Raw genomic sequence first — 22,856 nt, forward strand, 5'->3', positions numbered from 1 at the left:
GCAACATTATTTCATGCAAGTATAAGATTTGTGATAATGTATTCATTTTTAATAAATAAAATAAAAATTGAAGAAAAAACTAAGTAATCAAAAACCAAATACGTCTTTAATTTGACCTTGTATCCTTTTCCTCAGGCCTTTAAAATGTCGGGCAAAACTCCTACGATCAACCAGCTACGGAACTCTTTGGAGGTGAAGAAACAGCCCAGCTCTGAAGATTCTCAGCAATCATTAAAGGAGATTTGGGAAATATTGGACCTTGGACTGAGTTCATCCATTTACTCAGAAGGTAATGTTATCAGTCAAATTTAAATACGCTTTATCGATGTATATCTTAAACTTATGTCCATGGAAATTGCGTAGACTTCGCTTGATGTTAATACCGTAGATTATTGTACAGTATTGTTACATGAAGCCCACAAAATTCTTTTTTTTTTTTTCATGTAAAAAGACCTCCTGCCCAGGATAAACATACTTTGGGTCATTCGATTTAAGACTATTTAGTGACACTATTGTACACACAAGCTGTGTCACCTAATGTGGGTGAAACTTCTTCTGTTAACTATTTCTTAAACAGCTTAATCAGAGCACGGCAACATTTACCTCTGGTCAAATAGTGTGCCACAGGTCCGAAACTGAGGTCAATTTAGATAAAGTAGTATAAAATACAGGCGATCGATAAAATTACACTTGGCCTTTAATGTGTGTACCTTACTGAGCCACTTCTGTCATACCGCCAACTTCTAAATTAGTGTTGATATATGTAAAGAAATGAGACATGCTTCATGCAGAAAGGTGTATATACTGTATGTGTAAAGGGAACACTTGCACAAATAACATGAAATATTGGTCTGTAGAAAAACGATGCTCGGTTTTGATTATCACTATCATTTAACGTTTTTATGTATATTTTATACGGTATATAAAGTATCCTTGTTATTTAGTGGTTGTATTTTGCAGCCGTGTAAAATCACATACAATTATTTTGTGAGGTATTTTTAACATTTTATTTAAAGAACTTTATTTACTGACAAAAAAGGTGCACTGTTTGTTTTGTACTAGTTGTAGCATTTTTCTTAATAGGCGATTGGGAAAAGAATGAGGTTAATTTTAGAAACAACAATACATTGATTTTAATTATTGATAAAGAAAATAAAAAGTAAACAAACACTACTTACTAAATGCATCAGAAACAGCAACAATATAGATATAACTATTTCAATAATTATTTTTACAAAATTAGATTTACCAATTAAACATTGCTGTCTAATGAAAGAAAATGGAATGTAAAACCAGTGAATTCGGTGGAAATACAGTCAAGCCTGAGACTCAACTAAAACCTCTGCATATTAAACATACATAGATGCCACATAAACATTGATAAAGTGCCTCCAGCTTACTGGTTCTTCTTGAGAAATATGGGTTCATGTTAGTATGAATGCAAACGAGTGAAAGTCAGTCCAGCTAAAAGAAACACAGTTAAGAAGATGCCCAGATACTGATATGCTTACTTTGACAGCCTACGTGATAACCCAGGTAAACTCACTCTGAACATCAGTGTGTAGAGCTGCAAGGGAGGAATGGAGAATCCCTCCCTGAATGTTCTGAACTCTTGTTTCTATGCCAGTGTTGCATTAATCAGATTAATGGGTGGACTCCAGAGGAGTTTCCATAACATGCATGTAGCTCAACTTCTCATAGCTGACGTCATGTTTTTGATCTTCAGACCGCAACTATTTGAGACTATAAAATAGTGCCTTTGCTAGTTGCACCTAAATACTGCACTTCATAGACCTTTTTCACCATGACGCCACGTGCACTTTCGGTTGGCAAGTGACAAAGAAATCTCCGATGGCACCACTGAGATGTCATTTGACAAGGGCACAGCAATTGAGGAAACGGTAAATGCCTTGAATGATAATTTTAGGCTTCTCTCCCGCCGTAGTTTGAATGTGTCAGTCAAAAAGCATTGGTAAGTGAAGTAAATTCCTTCAAAGAGACATGGAACGCCAGCCATAATTTATATTTTAAAAGGTACCGGTTAAGTTGAAAAGTTCAAAAATAGACATGGTAGAAATTCAGAAAAAGTTAACATGGTAATTTAAATACACCTCATGTCTGTATCAAGGTGAAAGTGATCTGTGCAGGAGCAGGGGAACTAAGTCGGGCACCGCTGGGGTGATGGTGACCGGTACCAGTGCTCCCATCCACAGTCGTTCCCCAGCCAATTTCCAGCAGAAGAAGAACCCCTCCGAAGCACCATCGAACCCTCCTAAGAACTGCCAGCATGGAGCCCCAGGCAAAATTGTCAAGATCAGGAACTATAATGCTAAAGACTGACGCGCATACAAGGCAGTCATCAATATGACCATTGAGTGATCAGTAAATTATTTCCAGATTTGGTGAGTAAGTGAACAAGCTCATCATGATCAGAGCTACTTGGAGTTGGAAAGATTCAAATGAATAATGGAAAGATGAGTTATCTAGTTGCAATATGCACTTTTATACTGTTAGTAACTCAAATGTAATCTGTATTTTTAGTGGCCCCTTGAGAAAAACTGTATATTTTGAGTGTATTCAAATTGATTTTTCTAAAGTTATTTGGTCCCTCTGCATTATGTAATTTCCACCGGAGCTGATTTCTTCTACCAGATATTTTTAGAACCATTAAAATAATAGCGACATGTCATGCACGGAATTACGGAAGCGTATTGCTGCCACAAAAAAAAAAAGGTTCACTATCACGTTATAACAAGTTTCACGTTATGACGTTTCACATTTTAACATGATAAATGTCATGTTATACTGTGATACGTTTCACATTATAATGTGATACATATCACGTTAAAACATAAGTTTCACATTATAACGTGGACAAGTTGGCCTCGCAGAGGATGTCAACTTGTTGCGACCCTGTGGTCACTCACATCCTTCCAAGGTGGAGTTGACTGACTGAAATGCCTGTCATTGGGTGACATTTTTTAATGAAAGGTACAGAATTTTGCTGGAAATCTTGTTACTACTCACTCTCATGATAAAAGAAAAAGGGGTCCTTTAAAACTTTAATTTGATAGCATAAACAATATTTATAGTGTAAGTACCACTGAAGTGGGCCTGTCACTGAGTTAACAATGCAATAAATTTGGGGGGGAATACCTTGTGTGGTCATTTAATGCTACAATTTGTTATTGTATGTTTTGTTTTATAAGAGATAAGGACCTGGGACACCTGGAAACCCTGATATACTTGTATACTGCAAAATCAGATGTGCTCATATGATTTTTGTCTTTAGTATGGAACCAAATGTAACGGGGAAAAAATTATAATTCACTTAGTGACAAGACGATATAGAATCAGTAGCTCATAATAACTGATTTATGTTAGAAGCTCCCAAGAGATCTAGGTTGTTAGTTTTTGGTCTGTGCTTATCAGTGTGGGTCAGTAGGAGTTTCCTCCAAACATCATGCGAGCTGAACTCATGAACGACAGTAACCTCAGGAAGTCACACCAGCCTTGCCGTCAACGTCATCAGCTTGCACCGCCTCCTAATCACGCTATCGCTCATCATGTTGATTGTGATTGGATGAATCTTCACACCCTCGTTACGCCATTGGCCAACATATGTGTCAAATCGATAGGTGTGCGTCAAACACGTGTGCAGTTGCCGATTCGTCACAGGTAGGTAAACTCAAGTTCAATGTCAATTTACGTAAAAGTAAACCTGGTTTTATTTGTGGCTTGTCTGAACGTGACCGGTTAATGTAGACCGACAGCTACTAGAGGTCAAAACAAGAGGTGAAACCTAAACAAATGTTTTCTTCATGTTTTAGGTGTAAACTGGTTAAATGTAGGCAAAACACATTGAAGAAAATGAGTACAAGTTATATTCACCACGTGGTTGACTAAAGCAGCGAATGCCAGCATCCAGTTATCAAAAGCGTTATGAACTGAAAATTGCCTTGAAAGTTGAAAGGCATACCCACCACAAGGCTGATTTGACATGAGGAGACAGTGACTCGGCAAGGTCGATTTGAACTCTACTAACCCTCTCGTTTCCCCCCTTTTTTCCCCTGCGTCTGACTGCAAGGGGCGTTGAACGAATTACTCGCCGCTGGCTGGATCCGAGAGCCCGGCCTCTTTTCTCATTGGACTGCTGGGCCAGACCAAGCCGTCAGCCCATGTGGCGTGGCCGGACACAATGTGAGACATTTAAATTCACCAGAGGGAAGAAGAGAAAACAGTCAAGTACGGATGCCGCTTTCACCTCGTTGATAGTCGACACAGTACCCCCCCTCCCACTCTGGACCGCCTAACGGAATAAACGAGGGACCGCATGCCCAGTCAGAAGCGCCTTTAGCATCCCAGCCAAGCGCTTGTTGCTCGCTACTTTAGAGGAAGAAACACACGACACAGGTAAGCATGCTAACTGTTTCCAGCTAGCGGGTTATAGCGAGACTTGCTGTATGTTTGTATTTTTAAAGTGGTTGGGTCAGTGTTAGACAACGAACAATAACGGCCGATGTACCTAGCCTTGTGATGAGGGGAAGCGAGTGATGTCGACACGTCATATGATTTAAACACTATTGTACACACAAGTCGTGGCCTTGTGTGTCATGAATGCATATATTATGTAATGGATGTGTTCGCCCAAAAAAAAAAAAAGAAGGGAAATGAGTCTTTATATCATTCTGATTTTCTCTGCTGATCTGGGTTACTTTGGACTTAATGGCTGCTGGGTGGAACTGGGTGAACCAGATGAAGTCCATAGAAGTAACACAAGAGTAAAAGATTTTCCCAAGCAGGCTGAGGAATTTGTGTGTGCCAAAAGTAGGCGGTTGGGAATTAAAAGAGCCTGACTGGCACATTGGTCAGCTTGGCTTTCCAAAATGCATCAAGGCCGTACAAATTGATTGGACGCCATTGCTGACCTGTCAAACAAAAACAATCTTGAAAAGAGTAGAGTTTAAAAATAATAAATAAAAATGCAAAATTCTGCAATTACTGGTAATGTAGTGTAATATTATACATGCATACAGTTATAGCAATTTAAGATGAGACAATCTTAACAAGTTTCCAAACTACTTTTTTTTCCAGACCATTTTGAATGAACGCAATCTCATAAATTTGAACAAAGACCTTTCTTTCTTTCCTGATGCTCATAATGATTTCCCGATGTGCAAAACCACCACAGTGTACCGCCAACTACTAGTGAGGACAATTTACACTATGTCAGATAATTTTTTTTGCCTTAAGTATTGGTAGGTGGTATCGGTAGTCTTCACAAGTACCCGATAACTCGAAATAGGGCCAGTATTGGCCTGATACAATACCTAGTATCGATACTCGCCCATCTCTAATTCTTACGTATGGAGCAAGGTGTAGGAAGAATGTCTTTGTGTGGCCATTACAGGGTGGCAAAGAGCATCTTATAATTAATTAAAGCAGTGTTTCCCAACCGTTATTGAGCCATGGTACCCATTTTTACAGGAGAAAATTTCACAGCACACCACTAAACAACAATATCACAAAGTATCAACACTGAAATACTTATCTTATTGTAATTTACTTAATAAGTGTCAAATCTGGGCATGCTTAATTGAACACAAAGCTGATATATTCGCAGGAAGCCATGACCATGACTCATTCTGTTGTATGAATGGCAATGGGTGTATAATAGCTCTATTGTATCTTCTGCCGTAATCGAAGAGCATTTTGTTATGCCTCTAACTGCATCACTGACATAGATGGATGAACAGATATATTTGTAATTAGTAAATAATAATTAAGTGAACTTGAACGAGTGCCACCCCTGATGGTGTTTTAAGGCACACCAGTGTTAAACGGCACCCTGGTTGGGAATCACAGATGGAAAGAATGTTTGTTCTCTTCACTTGGAGGAAGAGGATATGTGTTTACGCAAACAGGCTGTTTGACAAGTCAAAACTTGTTCTGCTGCTGCTTGGTGAGCTAATCCTTCAAATATCCTCGATCATTTCATCGAGACAACCTGAGTCCTATAGCGTGACATCTCAAATGTGACATGGAAAGCACAATTCGACATTCTGTTGTCCTATGACAGTAGTTATCGTCACATGACAAAGTATTACATCTACATTAAAGAGCTATCTTTGTATACTTATATTACAGTGACTTTCATCTATTCACTTAGTCAAGGTTGTTAACTAGCGAGTACACCTATCACTAAGCAATCAAGTAAAGAGGCGGTATTCTAAATCTATGAGTAAAGTCAAAAGCCTATGACAGTAATCGTTGCCAGATGACTATGAGAACGTCTACATTAAAGACCTATCTTTATTCAGTATACTTGTATTACACAGACTTTCAACATGTATTCACTTAGTCAATGTTTTTATTAGTACAGCTAACATTAAGCAATCGAGTAAAGACGCGATATCATAAATCTATGGGAAAGTCCAGGGGGTACCTTAAAGTTCAAAGCCTTTGGAATTGGAGTACCTTTCAAGAAACATGTCTCTAATATCCCCTAAACTTCTGGCAGCTCAGGTGTGTGTAGATTATCTAAGGATTTACTGTGTGCTTTAATTTTTCTGAGGCTATTTTGCATATTCAAAAAGAAACACCAGCTTCCAGGGTGTGTTAAGAGAAACCGCAGGTGTTACTTTAGGTTGAGAGTTGAGACTGAAAGCATACACATTTGGCACTCATTTAACAGTAGCAAAGCAAATTTATTTATATAGCACTAACTCAATGTAACTCAATGTGCTTTACACGGTTAAAAGCATTTACAAACAAAAAACAACTGCTTATAAATATTTAAAACTGAGGGGAAAAACATAAAAATAAAATTCAAACAGCGAACTGTGCAAGAAATATTTAAAAGTGGAAATGCTGTAAAAAGCATGGGGGGGAATAGTTTTTAACCTGGACTTAAAAACTTGCACACTTGGGGCTGATATCACTTCTGTTGGAAAATTATTCCATTTGTGTGCAACATAATAGCTAAATGCTGCTGCACCATGTTTGCTTTGGACTCTGCTCCCCTATTTGACCTGAGTCTGTCAGAGCCCTACTGGATTTATATTCCATTAGCATTTATTTCATGTATTCAGGACCTAAACAGTTTAGTGATTTATAGACTAATAGTAGAACTTTAAAATCTATTCTAAAGCTGACTGGAAGCCAGTGTAAAGACTTTAGAATTGGAGTAATATGGTCTGACCTCTTTGTTCTGGTCAGAACCCGAGCTGCAGGATTCTGAATGAGCTGCAGCTGTTTAATGCTCTAACTTATTTTTACACTTGAAATGTTAAAAACATGCATAAGATGCATCTTCAGCATTAATAACATTAGCATGATTTCTTTATTCAATTAAAAAAATTGTTTTTGTATTTACTTATTATATAGACAATGACAAATGTTTTTTTTAAACTTTTAACAATTAAGAAAGTTAAAATGTTACTGAAAGAGTTTAGAGGTGACCGTTTCATCCTGCAAGGCATTATTCATAAATTTTCCATACTGGTTATCCTCACTAGGGTCGCGGGCGTGCTGGAGCCTATCTCAGCTGACTCCTGGGCGAGAGGCGGGGTACACCCTGAACTGGTCGCCAGCCAATCGCAGGGCACATATAAACAAACAAACACAACCAACCATTTGCACTAACAGTCACACGTACGGGCAATTTAGAGTCTTCAAATATCCTACCATGCATGTTTTGGGGATGTGGGAGGAAACCGGAGGTACCCGGACAAAACCCACACAGGCACGGGGGAGAACATGCAAACTCCACACAGGCGAGACTGGATTTGAACCCAGGTCCTCAGAACTGTGAGGCAGACATGCTAACCAGTCACCCACCATGCCGCCAGCATTATTTATATACAAATTATATTCTTTCAGTCCTTTTGAATCCGGTTATGGGACTTTTTCTACTTTTTTCTTGAAGAAAACATAACTGTTTGTCTAGCCATATGCTTGTTACAGTATGTGATAAAGGAGTGATAATAGAATACATTGAATTCCTTCGTGTAGTTATTCATGGTTCTAATCAGACCCAGCAAAATGCAGTAGATGATGGAACACATCAGAGACTTGGTTTGAGCATTCTGCTATGTCATGGCCAGGCCGGTGTTCGCATGTGATCCAGGTCAGGGTAAGTCTATGTCTGGTAGTGAAGCTGTCGTTTTAATCCTATTGACAGTGCATCCTGGAACCCAAATCCCTTCAGGAAAGGTTAATGGCAACTGTGCCATCCAAACAGACTTATATTAGGACCATTAGGGCCGTTTTTTTTTTTTTTTTAAAACATTGTTCTTTCCTGTTGAAATCCACGGATTTATTAATTTGTGTTTTTTTAAGCGTTCATTAAATTAAAATCAGTTAAATCTGAGCACAGTGGCTGAATGACTAAAATTCAGAGGAGCTCATTGGCTGTTCGAGAGCACCTGCTGACACACAAAGGCATGGCCCAGAAAGGAGGAACAAAGAGCAAGACAGACACGCACACATTACATCATTGATTTGTACACTAGTCTACGCTGACTACATTGTCTGCTGAAATTGCTCATTTATGCGTGTTTGGTAGGAGCCCTAATTTCCAAACCTGCTAGTCAAAGCCAACATGATTACATGTGCTTTGGTACAAAACCATCTTCTTCACTGTGAATTAATACATTGTGTGCTTTGTCTTTTGCAGTGATTTTATTTAAAAAAAAAAAAAAAAAAGCAGCCATTATTCAATAAATCTCCTTTCTGCTCAGGTTGTATTTTGTAAAGTGGTAAGAGTGCAGCCAGTAAATTTAATATGTTCACTCAGCTGAAATAGAAAACCCATGAGCATATCCTGTCCTACTGTTTGTTTACTAAAATAGTTGGGAAATAATGTAGTTTGAGATTATTCCTTGGACAAACTGATGTGAGACATTACTACCCCATGCCTTCTTTGTCACAAACTGTAGAGTTCTTGCATCTTTTATCCTGCTATGAGGAAATATTTCTAATGGCAGTCCTTGTAACCTGCTGAGCAATTGTCAGACTTCCTTCATGGTTCACATAGCGAGGTCTTTTGTTTTTGGGTGTTAGGTATTTTTTTCTGACATTGTGGAAGGAGTACAGTTTCACAGTAGCAGTGTTCGTAGGATAGAAATTCAAATGATAATGAATAATGCTTTTGTTATTCATAAATTCAATTAATACAGTAAATTCATTTGCTTGGCTTCCATATTTTCTGACCATATGGTTTATTAAATCACACATCATACATGTTTTTGTAATGTGAGAGGAAGCCAGCATACCTGGAGAAAACTCATTCAAGTATAGGGTAGAACATGCAAACGCTACACAAAATGGCCAGAGCTGACATTGGAACCCAGAACCTCAGGACTGTGAGGCAGACATGCTAACCACTGTATTACTGGTGTGCTGCCTGATTCAAATCCTAAGTAACAAAAGCATAGAATTACATTGACTTTTATTTTTTTGTGTATTTATACCCTTCTTACGACTGATGGACCTCCTTGAGCCATCACCTTATCGTGGTGGAGGGGTTTGTGTGTCCCAATTATCCTAGGAGCTAAGTGGTCAGGGGCTATATGCCTCTGGTTGGGTCACTGAGGGAAAGCATGTTATAGGTGAGGGATCAGGCAAAGCACGACTCTAAACCTCCTATGAGGAATAAAACTATTGGAACAAGTTTTCCCTCACCTGGACAAGGGTCACAGAAACCCCCCTCTGCAGATGGGACTTGTTGGCAATTGCCTGGCAGCACGGCCTGCATCCATGGAGCCCGGCCTGGCACAGCTACAAGAGACAACATGGATCCCCTTTCACATGGGCTCACCACCTGTGAGAGCAGCCAAGGGGGTCCCCAGCTACAGAAGCTGGCTCTGTGTCCGTGAACTGTCACCTCTCTGGCAGGGAATGAGCCTGAACTTGAGGCAGAGAGGTTCTGACTAGATATATTCGGGCTCCACACACAGCTTGGGCTCTGGTACCAGTTCTCAGGAGAGCAGTTGGACTTTCTTCCGCTCTGGAGTTGCCCCTGTTGAGAAGTGCCAAGCAGGCTTGGCGTCAGTATGTTGGTGTTCACCCCAGTGGACAAAAGAGTCGACTGACTATTGTTTGTGCTTGTACACGAAACAGCAGTTCAGATTAACCACCCTTTTTTGAGACCATGGAGGGGGGTGCTAGACAGCGCTTACGCTGAGAACTCCCTTGTTCTGCGAGGGGATTTCAGTGCTCACGTGGGAAATGACAGTGAAACGTGGAAGGGTTTGATTCGGAGGAACAATTTCCCCCGATCAACCCAAGTGGTGTTATATTATTGGACTCCCTGCACCCCTAGGTGAGGTGTTCCAGACAGGCTTCACAGGGAGGAGGCCTGTGGGAAGACCTCATATGCGCTGGAGGGACTGTCTCTCGCTACTGGCCTGGGAACAACTCACGGTTCCCCTGGAAGAGTCAGTTGAAGTGGCAGTGGAGAAAGAAGTCTGTGCTTCCATGCTTAGGCTGCTGCTGCTCCCATGACCTGACCCCGGTTAAGCGGAAGATCGATGGATGGATGGATGGATGGATGAATGACATCTGAGCCAATTTCCCTCTTTTTGTTCACAGAAATACAGCATGGATGACATAGTCATTGCAGGTATATCGGGCCGGTTACCTGAGTCAAACAACCTGGAGGAATTTTGGGAGAACCTCATCAATGGAGTGGACATGGTGACAGAGGATGATCGCAGGTGGACACCAGGTGAGTACGTACAAGGGTATTTGTATGGTTGGGGGGGGGCAAAATAAACTTTAGTTGGCCCATGTGGTACTTCAATAAAGTTGCAGAAATCAAATTCCATCAACTGCTAAGAAACAACACTATCGAGCTGTACTTTTTACAGTATTGCTTATCCACGTAAGAGGACACCGTGTTGTTTTACAGGGCTCCCAACTCCTTATCAGCCTTTGAGTGATCTATTTTGCTCTTAACTGATATGTAGGGGGGGGAAGCTGTATTGGTGTTCAGTATTTTTAGAATTAACTTTGTGTCAGTAAGGACCATAGTATGCATGTAGAATGTTAAAACAATGATATAGGGTTCTACTTTATTTCACTCCAAACATAATAAAGGTTTGTTTACATTATTGGTCACACAAAAAAGGTGGATCAGTTTCCAATCTTTTCACTGTTATATATGGGCCATGTTGTAATTATTTGTTCTATTGAGGATTTTATTGCACTAATTTGGCAGTGAAAATCTTCAATTATACTGCACTGTGTACATAGGTTTGGTGATTTGTTGCTGAAATATGTTGCTGCTAGCCACTAAACAATTTTTTTTCCCTTTATAAATAAGGAAGTGAGCAGGTGAGTACAGTATGATACACACAGACTGAGCAGAAGGAAAACAATCACGGTGCGGTTCTGACTGCAACAAAAACATGAAGGAATGAAGCCTATTCCAATAGCATTTCAAATACGTTTGTCCTTGATATAATATAGGCTTATAGCTCATATGATTGATTGTAGTCATGGTCCTTAATGCAACACTGTTGTAGTGCATACTATGTTTGTTTTGGTTAGGTCTTGTTTACTCTTGTTCATGTATCGGTCTGAGCTGATTTGCTGTCCAACAGCAAATGGTTGCCACAGTATTGAACCTTAAATATCATATTAATGTATTGTAATGATTTTGCCATTTAGAATTTTTATCCCCAGTTTCCTCCTTAAATATTGTGTATAACAGATGTCAATAATTTATATCAGTAGTTTGACAGTAATGGTAAAAATCCAGTACGAAGAATCTTAATACTCTTGAATGGGTTTTTAACTGCTACTCTCCATCTTGCCTTGGTTGTATTCCAGGCCTCTACGGACTCCCAAAGAGGAACGGCAAACTGAAAGACATCAGCCATTTTGATGCTGCATTCTTTGGAGTCCATCCTAAACAAGCAAACACCATGGACCCTCAGCTCCGTCTCATGCTGGAGGTCGCTTACGAGGCTATCGTAGATGGAGGTAAGAACCTTGCTAAATGAAATGTATAGAGTGTGGTAGCAAAATGTATGATTGTATAGGTTTGCTGGAATGTCTAGTCAGATTTAAATCACAATAACTCTATTGCTGCTGTAAACCTGATAATCACCTTAATGTGTTTTGATGCAGGACTGAACCCCACCACTCTGCGTGGCAGTAAGACCGGCGTCTACATTGGAGTGAGTGGTTCAGAAGCTGGCGAGGCATTGAGCAGAGATCCAGAGGAGCTTCTTGGTTACAGCATGACTGGCTGCCAGCGTGCCATGTTGGCCAACAGACTCTCCTACTTCTTTGACTTCAACGGTACACTCGCAGAGCCTGATGCACAAAATTTTATTCTTTTAAGGCTCATATGTACATATTCTGGTTTCTTTCATGCCATTATTTATCAATGATCATCTGATTATCTGAGTCTCAGATCACTTGATAGATGATTATCCCTACAAGTGTGCAACATTTTACACTACCGTTTGTGTTGTCACACTTCAGATGCTTTGCATTGAGGTCTGCGGCTGCTGAGCACAGTGTTGTCGCCAATATGTTAGCTTTGAGAGTTCCTGTTCTGCCCGAGCATAAAACCTGCTTTCTCAGCACTATTGCTCTTAAGTGTGTTTTTACACTACCATCCAAACGAACAGTTATTGGTCAGCATTTTTATACACGTGAGCATTTCAAATGAAGTGAGACCACTCTGAAACAAGTAAAATTAAGCTCACCTTGCTTTCTTGCCAATATATTGACTGAGCCCCTCAAAAGAGTCACTTGCTTTGGGATAAAAACTTCTGTTCCAATATTCTCAAAACTCAACTGTATTTATAGAAGGAGCACTTTTAAAAAAAAGAAAAACACAGCTGTACACTTAGTGCTGTACATTATGTAAAACTCAAGCATAAAAAACCATTAAACATAGGACAATGAATAGCAGTGTTAAAAACAACAAAACATGCAAACAGTGCAGGGTCTCATGCTGATTTAAAAGCCAAAGGTTAAAATGGGTTTCAAGAAGACATTTAAAAATGGACAGTGAGGGGGATTACATAATGTTAAGAAGGGGGTTATTCCAAAGCGATTGACCGGCAGCAGAAAGAGCTCTATCCCCTCTGAGTCTGAGGTTAGTCCTCGGAACCTCTAGGAGCGTGTGGACAGCTGACCTGAGTCACCGGGGAGGAGTGTAGGGGTGGAACAGCTCAGAGAGGTAAGGTGGGGCGTGAGACCATTTAATGATTTCCAAACATATAAAACAATCTTAAAAAGGACTCTAAATGCACAGGAAGGGAGTGAAGGAAGTCCAGAATTGGAATTATGTGTGTTCCCTCTTACGTGCTCCAGTTGGGAGGCAGCAGCAGCATTTTGAGCCAACTGGAGAAAATAAAGTGCATGACATTAATGCAGCCAAGATATAATTAAGGCATGGATTGCTCAATTACTCAACATGTATATTTACTTAAAATTATATAAAAATACACTTCCACAGTGCCGTAAGTAGTAACTTTAAAACAGACTAGAATGTAGGCTCATGGATGGCTGTCTAAATATCTTGCAAACCAGAAGTTTACATGCATCATCCTATGTCCCCCTTCCAGGGAACGCACACCATAAACATTTGAATACGTTTATAGTATAACATGCTTTCTAGTTGGACATCCACTTAAACACTTGCGTCTTTTGGCTTAATTTCTCTCGTTTTGTCTTACTGCAGGCCCCAGCACGGCCATAGACACAGCCTGTTCCTCCAGCTTGCTGGCTTTAGAAAATGCCTTCCAAGCCATCCGCCTGGGCCACTGTGACGCTGCCTTGGTTGGAGGAGTCAACTTGCTACTCAAGCCAAACACCTCGGTGCAGTTCATGAAATTAGGCATGCTAAGTCCTGACGGGACCTGCAAGTCTTTTGATTCCTCAGGTAAAAACGTTTAGGGTGTGTGTTAAATAAATGTGCATTCTACGTGATGGTACCTATTTTTTCTTATCATTCTGTTGTCAAGGTAATGGATACTGTCGCTCTGAGGCAGCAGTGGCGGTGTTGCTGACCAAGCGGTCGGCAGCTAGGAGAGTTTATGCCACTGTGTTGAATGCGGGCAACAACACAGATGGATACAAAGAACAGGGTGAGGAGAGGTACACAAGTCACTGCATAGCACAAGAGCAGCTTGTTCGGTTGAATGATTGAGTAACTTCTCCCAAAGGATGAAATGATGGAAATCAGGTCAGTGCCTCTTAGATTTTCTTGTAATCTTCATTGTTCGTTGGATATAGCGGCATGGCAAAGTAGTGGTACGTCTGTCTCATGATTAGGGTTCAGATATCTGTTGGAACATCTGAGATTGCAGGTTTTCCCCATTACTTCCTACCATATCTCCAAAACACGCATGTTGGCTTAATAAAAGACTGCAAATTGCCCAACAGTGTGACTGTAAATGGTTGTTTCATTTGTCCATATGTGCCGTGTGATTGACTAGCCACCAGTCGAGGATGTACCCTGCATCTCGCCCAAAGTTAGCTGGGATAGATATTTTTCAGGGTACTTTTATGTGAAGATAATTTTCTCACTGATTCCCATGTGTCCTGTAGGAGTAACGTTTCCTTCAGGTGAGATGCAGCGGACTCTGGTGCATTCTCTCTATAAAGAGGCAAACCTCACACCCGAGCAGGTCGAGTACGTTGAAGCCCATGGAACTGGAACAAAGGTAAGTGCACATGACTTTTTTTTAAAAAGACAACAGTCTAAATCTCAAAATGTGTTTTTGTTGTTTTTAATAAACAAAACCTCAACCTAAAGTAACTTGTGACAAATTTATAGTTGGGTCTGCCCTCAAGTGGGATGTCTATGCTCTCTACATGCAGGTCGGTGACCCACAGGAAGTTAATGGTATTGTCAGTGTGTTCTGCCAGTCAAATCGAGAGCCACTGCTTATTGGGTCCACAAAGTCCAACATGGGCCATCCAGAACCAGCATCTGGGCTGGCTGCCATGGCAAAGGTAAAGGAGGTGGTCTGTGTTTTGTTTGGTTGTTAAAATCAATACAATATTAATTTTGATTTATAAATTTACATATTTTGCTCCAGGGTTTCTGCCATAGTTTATGTTGTGTAAAAAAAGTAACACAGAATAGTGTAAGTAACAAAAAGACGAGACTTGGACATGTATTGTCTCTGCAGCAAAGAGGTCAGAAAAAAGTATCATGCAGTCCTCTGACCATGAGCAAGAGTCAAGGAAAATGTCATACTATTCCTAAACATTGGTGTCCATTGCATCCTATTTAACTACCTGTGAAGACTCTCCAAGGTTGTCCTTATATATTAGCAGTTGGGCCTCATGCTCTCGGAACTCACTACCTAATCGAATCTAAAATTAATCTTGTTACCCGCTCATCAGCAAAGACGTTATATTCTTAATTTATGTACATGGGAGTGGAACACAAAGCATACTAAATGGATGTAGACTTAACAATCACACAAAGGTCACACAGAACACATGAACCAAACGCAGAAAGACCAAGTTGAATGTAAAAGGTAAATAACATCTGTAACATTGTATAATGTTGGAATGAACATGCAAACAGTAATCATCACATTGAATACTACGAAGAACATTTTCCATTAGTTTTGAATTTACTTTTAATACACTAAGGTTGACATTGCCAACCTTGATATGGTTAACCAATAAATACATTATCAAAAGTTAACAAATCAAAATAACGCATACAGTGAGTGGTACATCGGTATTATAGACCACTAAGTTGCAATGACAGAGATGCTGTGTTTCCTTTGTAACAAATTATTTTCAAAGTAAATCATTACTACATTGCCGCTTTACTCATTTGTTCACACCTTAACAAGTCATAACAACACAATCTAAAAATAATAATAATGGTGTAGGCCCCTGAACAATTTAATGTTCCACAATGTATTTTATTTTTTATCCCATGTTTTAGGTGTTGCTCTCTCTGGAGAAAGGAGTGTGGGCCCCAAACCTTCACTTTAACACTCCTAACACTGACATTCCTGCCCTCACTGATGGTCGTGTTCAAGTTGTTGACCGGCCTATCCCTGTACGTGGTGGCATCATAGGCATTAACTCCTTTGGATTTGGGGGCTCAAATGTCCACGTGATCCTTCGCCCCAATGAAAGGAGTGCTCAGACAGAGGCTGCCATTACCACACCAACCAGGACGGTCCCTCGGGTGCTTCAAGTTTGTGGCCGTACAGAGGCTGCTGTGAACTCACTGCTTCCAAAAGGCAAAGGAAAACAGTGTTGATGACAGCTTTCTGTCTTTGCTCAATGGACTGTCTGGAAGTCCCACTGCTGCTATGCCCTATCGAGGCTACACACTGATTGGCTCTCAGACTGACACCACTGAGGTACAGCAGGTGCAGGCCACTCCCAGGCCCCTCTGGTACATATGCTCAGGTGAGACAATTAAGGGACACCAGAAGTACCAAACCTAATATTTCCACCATCAGCAATCTGAATTATTATGAGGGGCAGTCAAAAGGTAATGATCCCAATTTAACTTAACCTACTTAAAAAAATGTTTTTTTAATTTTCACAGTTTGTAGTCTAAATACTTGTTTGAAGGGTTACTTCAAAATATTTTGTGTAAGCCTGTCCTCTTCCTGTCAGCCATTTTGGAAATGACATCATTGTTGGACGGCTGTCAGGAGCAGAGAGCTGCCATTGAATTTCTAACTTTAGAAGGGGAACCACAACTAAAAACAGCTTTCAAAAGGTTGAAAAATGTGTATGGGAAACTGCAAGAGTTGACAGCACAGTAAAAAATGTGGATGTCCAGGATCAAAGGCAAAGAATAAGAGACTGCTGTGAGTGACCAACGTGACAAGCAAAAGAGCTTGTGAAGTCATCGGTTTGGCCATAACCCATCCCCCATACTCGGCCGATCAGTTTATCACCTTCTCAGACCTTTTATAAAAAAAAATAAAAAAAAAAAAGTTAAAAGTGCAGCCTACTAAATTTTCCAAGGCTGTCATACATACTCTTATTCATCGATGGACAGTTGATGTTGACAAAAAGGGAGCGATTCAAAAGTAGCGATGAAATCCCCACTTTTTGGGCTTTATTTCTATGCGTATATTGCCTTTCTATTGCAATGGATAAAGCTGGAGGGAAATTTGGCTTATTACTTTTTGACTGACTCATATTTACCTCTGGATCGACTCCAATAAATGGCACTATTGTATTATGTGGTATCACAGGTATGGGGACACAGTGGGCAGGCATGGGCCGCAGCCTCATGCAGCTACCAGACTTCAGAAAATCTATAATGCGGTCAGACATTGCCCTGAAGGAAACGGGTCTGGTCGTGTCCCGCCTTCTCATGGAGGCTGATGAGGCTACATTTGAAGACACAGTTCATGCCTTTGTTGGTCTCGCCGCCATACAGGTAGAGAAGCCATTATGTTTTGGTTGTGAGGAAAAATATCCTGTCTCATAAGTCAAGGAAGATGAATATTACTTTAAAGTATCTAAAAAAAAAAAAAAAAAACTGTAAACCTTTGCTACAGCTGCATTATATAGGGAATTTTCTATTCCCAATTTCGAATGTTTTAACAAAAAAAAAGTCGAGTAGGGAAGTTGTGCCAGCACCGCAATGTTTTTCCCGGCCAGGAACTGTTGAAACCTCGGGGCATTGTGAGCAAGTGCGTTGTCATGGTGAAGCAGCCATGAGCGGTCCTGCCACAACCCTTGTCTCCTCTCGTTCACCGAACGAAACAAACTCAGCAGGATTTGTGTGTCGACATGCTGGTTATCTGGCCCAAATTGAAGAGAACAACTTGTCGCTTGTAGTTAAGATTTGAAATATCTTTTTTGACAACGGTCCTGTAACCTTTCTGACACATCTCGTACTACAGGTAGATTTATGACTTAATTTATCTCACACTCTCCTTTTACTTATCCCAATGACCATCATAGATGAGACTATGATTTTTTTTTTTTTTTTGTCGATGAAACGTAGTATATGCAGCTATTATTTTTTAATTAACTTTTTTAAAAAAAAAAAAAGAATAACAGAATCAAATTATAGATTTTTAACAGTTGTGTTGTTTGTCTCACCTGGTTGCAGATAGCTCAGATAGACCTGCTCACTAAGTTGGGTCTACAACCTGACGGTATTGTGGGCCACTCGGTGGGCGAGCTGGCGTGCGGCTACGCTGACGGCTCCCTCAGCCATGAGGAGGCCATTCTGGCTGCATACTGGAGAGGACGTTGCATCAAAGAGGCTGATCTTCCTCCTGGGGGCATGGCAGCAGTGGGTGAGATGAAGCACTCCTCATCACTCTCATCTGTTAGGAGATAAACTCACATTTATTGGCATATCACTGCATTTGCTGTTTTTCCTAATACATATAGACTATATATAGTTTAGTATAGTATATATATTTTATAGTTAAATCTATATATAATCTCTACGTTTATATTGAGCTCCCTCTCACATCCCAAAAACATGCATTGTAGGTCAATTGAAGACTATTGCCCATAGGTGTAAGTTTGAATGTCAATGATTGTTGTTAATTTGTGCCCTGCAATTGGCTGATGACCAGGGCTGTTCAGGGTGTACCCTGTCTCTCGCCCTAAATCGGCTTGGCTAGACTCCAGTTCACCTGTGACCTTAATTTGGACAGCCACTGTAGAAAATGGATGGATGATTTTGGTGCTTGTTTCAGGATTGAGCTGGGAGGAGTGTATTGCGCAGTGTCCCAAGGGTGTTGTCCCAGCCTGCCACAATGCTGAGGACACAGTTACCATCTCTGGTCCTCAGGTCAAACATCTTTTAACACAATTCTATATAGTGACAAAAAGTAATATCTGAAAGTTATCTCTGGCTGCCAAGCATAGTTTGAACATTGTCATCTATATTTAACCAGTTATTTTGAAATGGTTTGGATAAACTGATGTGGTTATTCATCAGGAGGCTGTCAGCAAGTTTGTGTCTGAGCTCAAAGAGCAGGGAGTGTTTGCAAAAGAGGTGCGCAGCGCTGGTGTGGCTTTCCACTCTTACTACATGGCATCAATTGCTCCAACCCTCTTAGCTGCCCTAAAGAAGGTATACACATATGCTCTGTCAATGTTTTTCAACATTATTTTGTGACTAAGATTGAAAACATGCTGTAGCACTGTACTATTTTGATACTGATATATAGGTACTTGATTAAGTGTTAATAATTGTCTTGGTTATAGGTCATTAAGAAGCCAAGCCTTCGTTCATCCCGTTGGGTGAGCACCAGCATTCCTCAGTCGGAATGGGATTCTCCTCTGGCTCTGTACAGTTCGGCAGACTATCACGTCAACAACCTCGTGAGCCCGGTTCTGTTCCAAGAGGGCCTCAGCCTGGTGCCTGACAATGCTGTTGTGTTGGAGATAGCACCTCATGCTCTTCTTCAGGTGTGCACAACAGATGGGGTTTAATTTATTCGTTTTAAAAAAAATTGGATTAAGAGGGCAGATTGGTTGACCTTGAAACATTGCGTTTTGAATTTAAGCATTTTATTTCACGCAAATTAAACTAAATGCTAATCTACAATGTCCAATGATTAGTGATGAATTGATCTCAAATACTTTGATTCATTATACAACAATATAATCATAGAGGTTTTATTGCATAGTTGTTTAACTACGAACTGTTGTGTGCATGTACAGTATGTGTAGTGTTGTATATTTATCTATGCTCATCAGACTGAGTAAAATTTAAGTTTTGAAAGAGATTTGAAAAAGTTTCAGCAATAACTGACTACAGATTTTAATAAAATACTGTGTTCTCTTCATGTCATCTCGCCTAGGCGATCCTGAAGCGTAGCCTGAAGCAAACATGTACTTCACTTGCCCTCATGAAGAGAGGTCACCCCAATAACCTGGATTTCTTTCTCTCAAACATTGGCAAACTTTACATGAATGGGTCGGTATAGGTCTTACTCTGCCTGCATTCAATGACAATGGCTCCTTTGGAAGTACATTCTGATAACTATTACAATTCTTTGTGCACCTTTTTAGCATCAACTTGGATGGTAATCGTCTGTGTTCAGAAGTTAAATACCCTGTACCAGTTGGCACCCCTATGATTTCCCCCTTGGTGCAGTGGGACCATTCTCAGACCTGGGACGTCCCCAAGACAGAGGATTTTGCCTCGGGCTCTGGATCAAATTCAGCCATTGTCTACAACATCAGTATGTACACCTGCTTTGCTTTTTTTTTATTCAGGACAGTGCGTAATCTTTGCACTGACCTATTATATTTGTTTGGTTTCCAACTCTAACCGACAGACATAAATCCGGAGTCTCCAGATTATTATTTGACTGGACACTGCATCGATGGGCGTGTCCTTTACCCAGCGACAGGATACTTGGTTCTGGCCTGGCGTACCTTTGTGAGAAGCCTGGGACTTGTCATGGACAGCACTCCTGTGACATTTGATGACGTCACCATCCACAGGGCCACCATTCTGCCAAAGATTGGTGAGCAGTCAAAGGTTGCTGTTGTGGCAGATGAGATAATTTAGCAGTGTTTCCACACCGTGGCGCCAATGAAAAAGAAAAATGTGGAGTGATTTTGCAAAACGAGATAAAGGCTACATTTTGAAATGATTGAAATGCCATGCTATTCATTGTGTACAGGTGCGATTAACTTTAAACAGAATAAGGAAATTTAAAAGGCAAAAATTTGTTTGTAAATGATTTTTAATTTTTTTTGCCCCAGAATTAGCAAAATGGATTTATCGCATTTTGGAAAAGATTGATCATGTCCACCTGTAAAACAGTCAGTGTTGTTGATGTTTCACATCTTTGTTCTTTATAGGTCTTGTCCAGTTGGAAGTGCGTTTCATGCCTGCCACTAACAAGTTTGAAGTTTCAGAAAATGGAAACCTGGCTGTCAGTGGTAGGTAATTTTAGTATTAATTATAATTTTCAATGATGTTACAACCACCACAGAGAGCATAGTCAACTTTTAAGGTTAAGTAAACGTTATTGATTGCACATAGCTACCAGGTATGTAATCTTTTGTATTTTGCAAATTAAGACTTCTATAACGAACCTTCACATTTTGTAAGGTTTTGTAAATGTTTGTCCTTGGTGTAATTTTGATCAAAATGTGGAAGTATGTTCCAACAAGTATTGATCATTTTCAGGAAAAGTCAGCATTCTGGAGGATGCAGCCCTAGATTCATTCCATAGTCAGTTGAGCCAGGAAGCTCCCAAAGACAACAAGGACTCCAAACTGAAACTTCTGGCACATGATATATACAAGGAACTGCGACTTCGCGGCTATGATTATAGCAATACCTTCCAAGGAATCTTGGAATCTAACAATGCTGGTACGTTGTTGAGTACAGTGTTTTTTGGGCTATATTGCATGCATCACATTGATTTGCCTCTATGTAGTGATGTAGCCAAGGAATTAACCAATACATTTTGGAGCAGATCCAGATAACAGATCCAGGATTTTTCATTTATTCATCATTAATGTTGAACTGTCACAGATAACTGTAGACAATACTGCAACCTACAGCAAAAGGTCTGCGGTCTGTTGTCAGTGGTGAATGGTGATCCTATCTTGAATGGTGCCCTGTGCAAGCCCCTCTCAAGCACACCACCTCCTCCCCCATATACAGAGATCTTTGAACAACGACAGTCATAATTCCTTGATATCGATAACCTTCATTTATTAGCAAACTCCTTAAAGGTCCCATAGTTTGGCTATTTAGACCTCCATAGAGTGACTCTCTAACATGGGCTTACTATAAAAGTGTCAATTACATTGGAAAAAAAACCACCTTGGTTTTGTCATACGAGTGTCCAGAAAAGCCGCCTCTGACCGCTACTTCTGTTTGACCGAGTTTTGTATCCGCTTAATTCATATTTTGCTAATACTGCCCCTTTTCCTCCCATTGGGTGCCTCCGTGTGGAAGACCCACTTGTGAAAGCACACGTGTTTGTTGACAGCGCTGGCTCGGGAGTGTAGAGGTAGACTGAGCTCTTCGAATTTCTCGAGCTTATCTATGCCACTAGCGAAGTACCTGATTTCAGCCCTCTTGGCAGAAAAGCGTGTGTAACTCAGGAATGCATGTACGGTTTATTTTTTTTAAATTCATATTTCACGCATTTACTGAGGCACCATAGAGAAAATATTACATCCCATATACTAGAAAAAGTTGGTTTGGCAAAATATGGGACCTTTAAAAGACCCCTTATGAGGTCTCCACAAGGGGGTGCAAATTCTCTATACCAACTCCAATAATTTACATGCCAAGAGGCCAATAGAAAAACATTTCACGTAGCATTTTTCGCTGGGTTGGGCGGTGGCAACGATCAGAAATGCCACCCTGTGTGGCTGCTCATATTGCACATACAAGAAACCGCCACAAGTTATTGTAGTGATAGTCTAGTAATTAAATAGGATATGGCAAACTTGATTGTTGTCAAACTGCAGCATTTGTTATTTTGGGTCCAGATGTGGTATTCATTTTTGGTCTAAATTAAATTCAATGGTAGAGTCATTTAGGCTCTTGATGGTGATGAATCATTAAGATTGTCTTTAGCCAGACAAAATATTGCATTACCATGTAATATGTTGTTATAACACAACTTTACGGCATTGATATCTTGCCACTGTGTGCTGTTTGTCAACTCCACTGTTGTAAATTTTCTTTCTCCAGGTGACAATGGGAAGTTGCAGTGGATGGGAAACTGGGTTACCTTTCTGGATACAATGCTGCAGATAATTGTTGTTGGGCTTTCTGGCCGTAGTCTTCGGTTGCCAACCAGGATTCGCTCAGTATGTATTGATCCTACTATTCATCTGGAAAAGGTCTGCGAGTATGCTGATGGAAAACTAGGTATGTG

General features: G+C 40.3%; 2 protein-coding genes across 11 annotated transcripts in view; both read left to right on the forward strand.

Moving 5' to 3' along the window:
- ccdc57 (coiled-coil domain containing 57) overlaps nucleotides 1–3,339 on the forward strand; it is a 31,980-nt gene extending 28,641 nt beyond the window's left edge. For 8 of the 10 annotated variants that reach the window (XM_061664048.1, XM_061664046.1, XM_061664055.1 and 5 more), the window contains 2 exons: nucleotides 136–289; nucleotides 2,129–3,338. In XM_061664048.1, coding sequence (XP_061520032.1) covers nucleotides 136–289; nucleotides 2,129–2,340 — 366 coding nt within the window. In that variant the 3' untranslated portion in view covers nucleotides 2,341–3,338. Of the gene's footprint in view, nucleotides 1–135; nucleotides 290–2,128 lie in introns of all 10 variants that reach the window. The other 2 variants (XM_061664050.1, XM_061664049.1) reach the window with 1 other exon arrangement.
- A 292-nt stretch (nucleotides 3,340–3,631) lies between these two features.
- fasn (fatty acid synthase) overlaps nucleotides 3,632–22,856 on the forward strand; it is a 30,168-nt gene continuing 10,943 nt past the window's right edge. Inside the window, 21 exon segments of the mRNA XM_061664045.1 lie at nucleotides 3,632–4,413; nucleotides 10,594–10,729; nucleotides 11,836–11,988; nucleotides 12,136–12,309; nucleotides 13,706–13,906; nucleotides 13,989–14,111; nucleotides 14,575–14,690; nucleotides 14,848–14,982; nucleotides 15,938–16,243; nucleotides 16,245–16,413; nucleotides 17,217–17,404; nucleotides 18,086–18,275; nucleotides 18,687–18,781; nucleotides 18,932–19,066; nucleotides 19,201–19,404; nucleotides 19,800–19,915; nucleotides 20,011–20,183; nucleotides 20,280–20,471; nucleotides 20,812–20,892; nucleotides 21,143–21,328; nucleotides 22,670–22,849. Of these exon segments, the coding sequence (XP_061520029.1) occupies nucleotides 10,603–10,729; nucleotides 11,836–11,988; nucleotides 12,136–12,309; nucleotides 13,706–13,906; nucleotides 13,989–14,111; nucleotides 14,575–14,690; nucleotides 14,848–14,982; nucleotides 15,938–16,243; nucleotides 16,245–16,413; nucleotides 17,217–17,404; nucleotides 18,086–18,275; nucleotides 18,687–18,781; nucleotides 18,932–19,066; nucleotides 19,201–19,404; nucleotides 19,800–19,915; nucleotides 20,011–20,183; nucleotides 20,280–20,471; nucleotides 20,812–20,892; nucleotides 21,143–21,328; nucleotides 22,670–22,849 (3,244 nt within the window). The 5' untranslated portion in view covers nucleotides 3,632–4,413; nucleotides 10,594–10,602.

Source organism: Phycodurus eques, chromosome 19 (assembly GCF_024500275.1).
Source record: "Phycodurus eques isolate BA_2022a chromosome 19, UOR_Pequ_1.1, whole genome shotgun sequence".
NCBI lineage: Eukaryota > Metazoa > Chordata > Actinopteri > Syngnathiformes > Syngnathidae > Phycodurus > Phycodurus eques.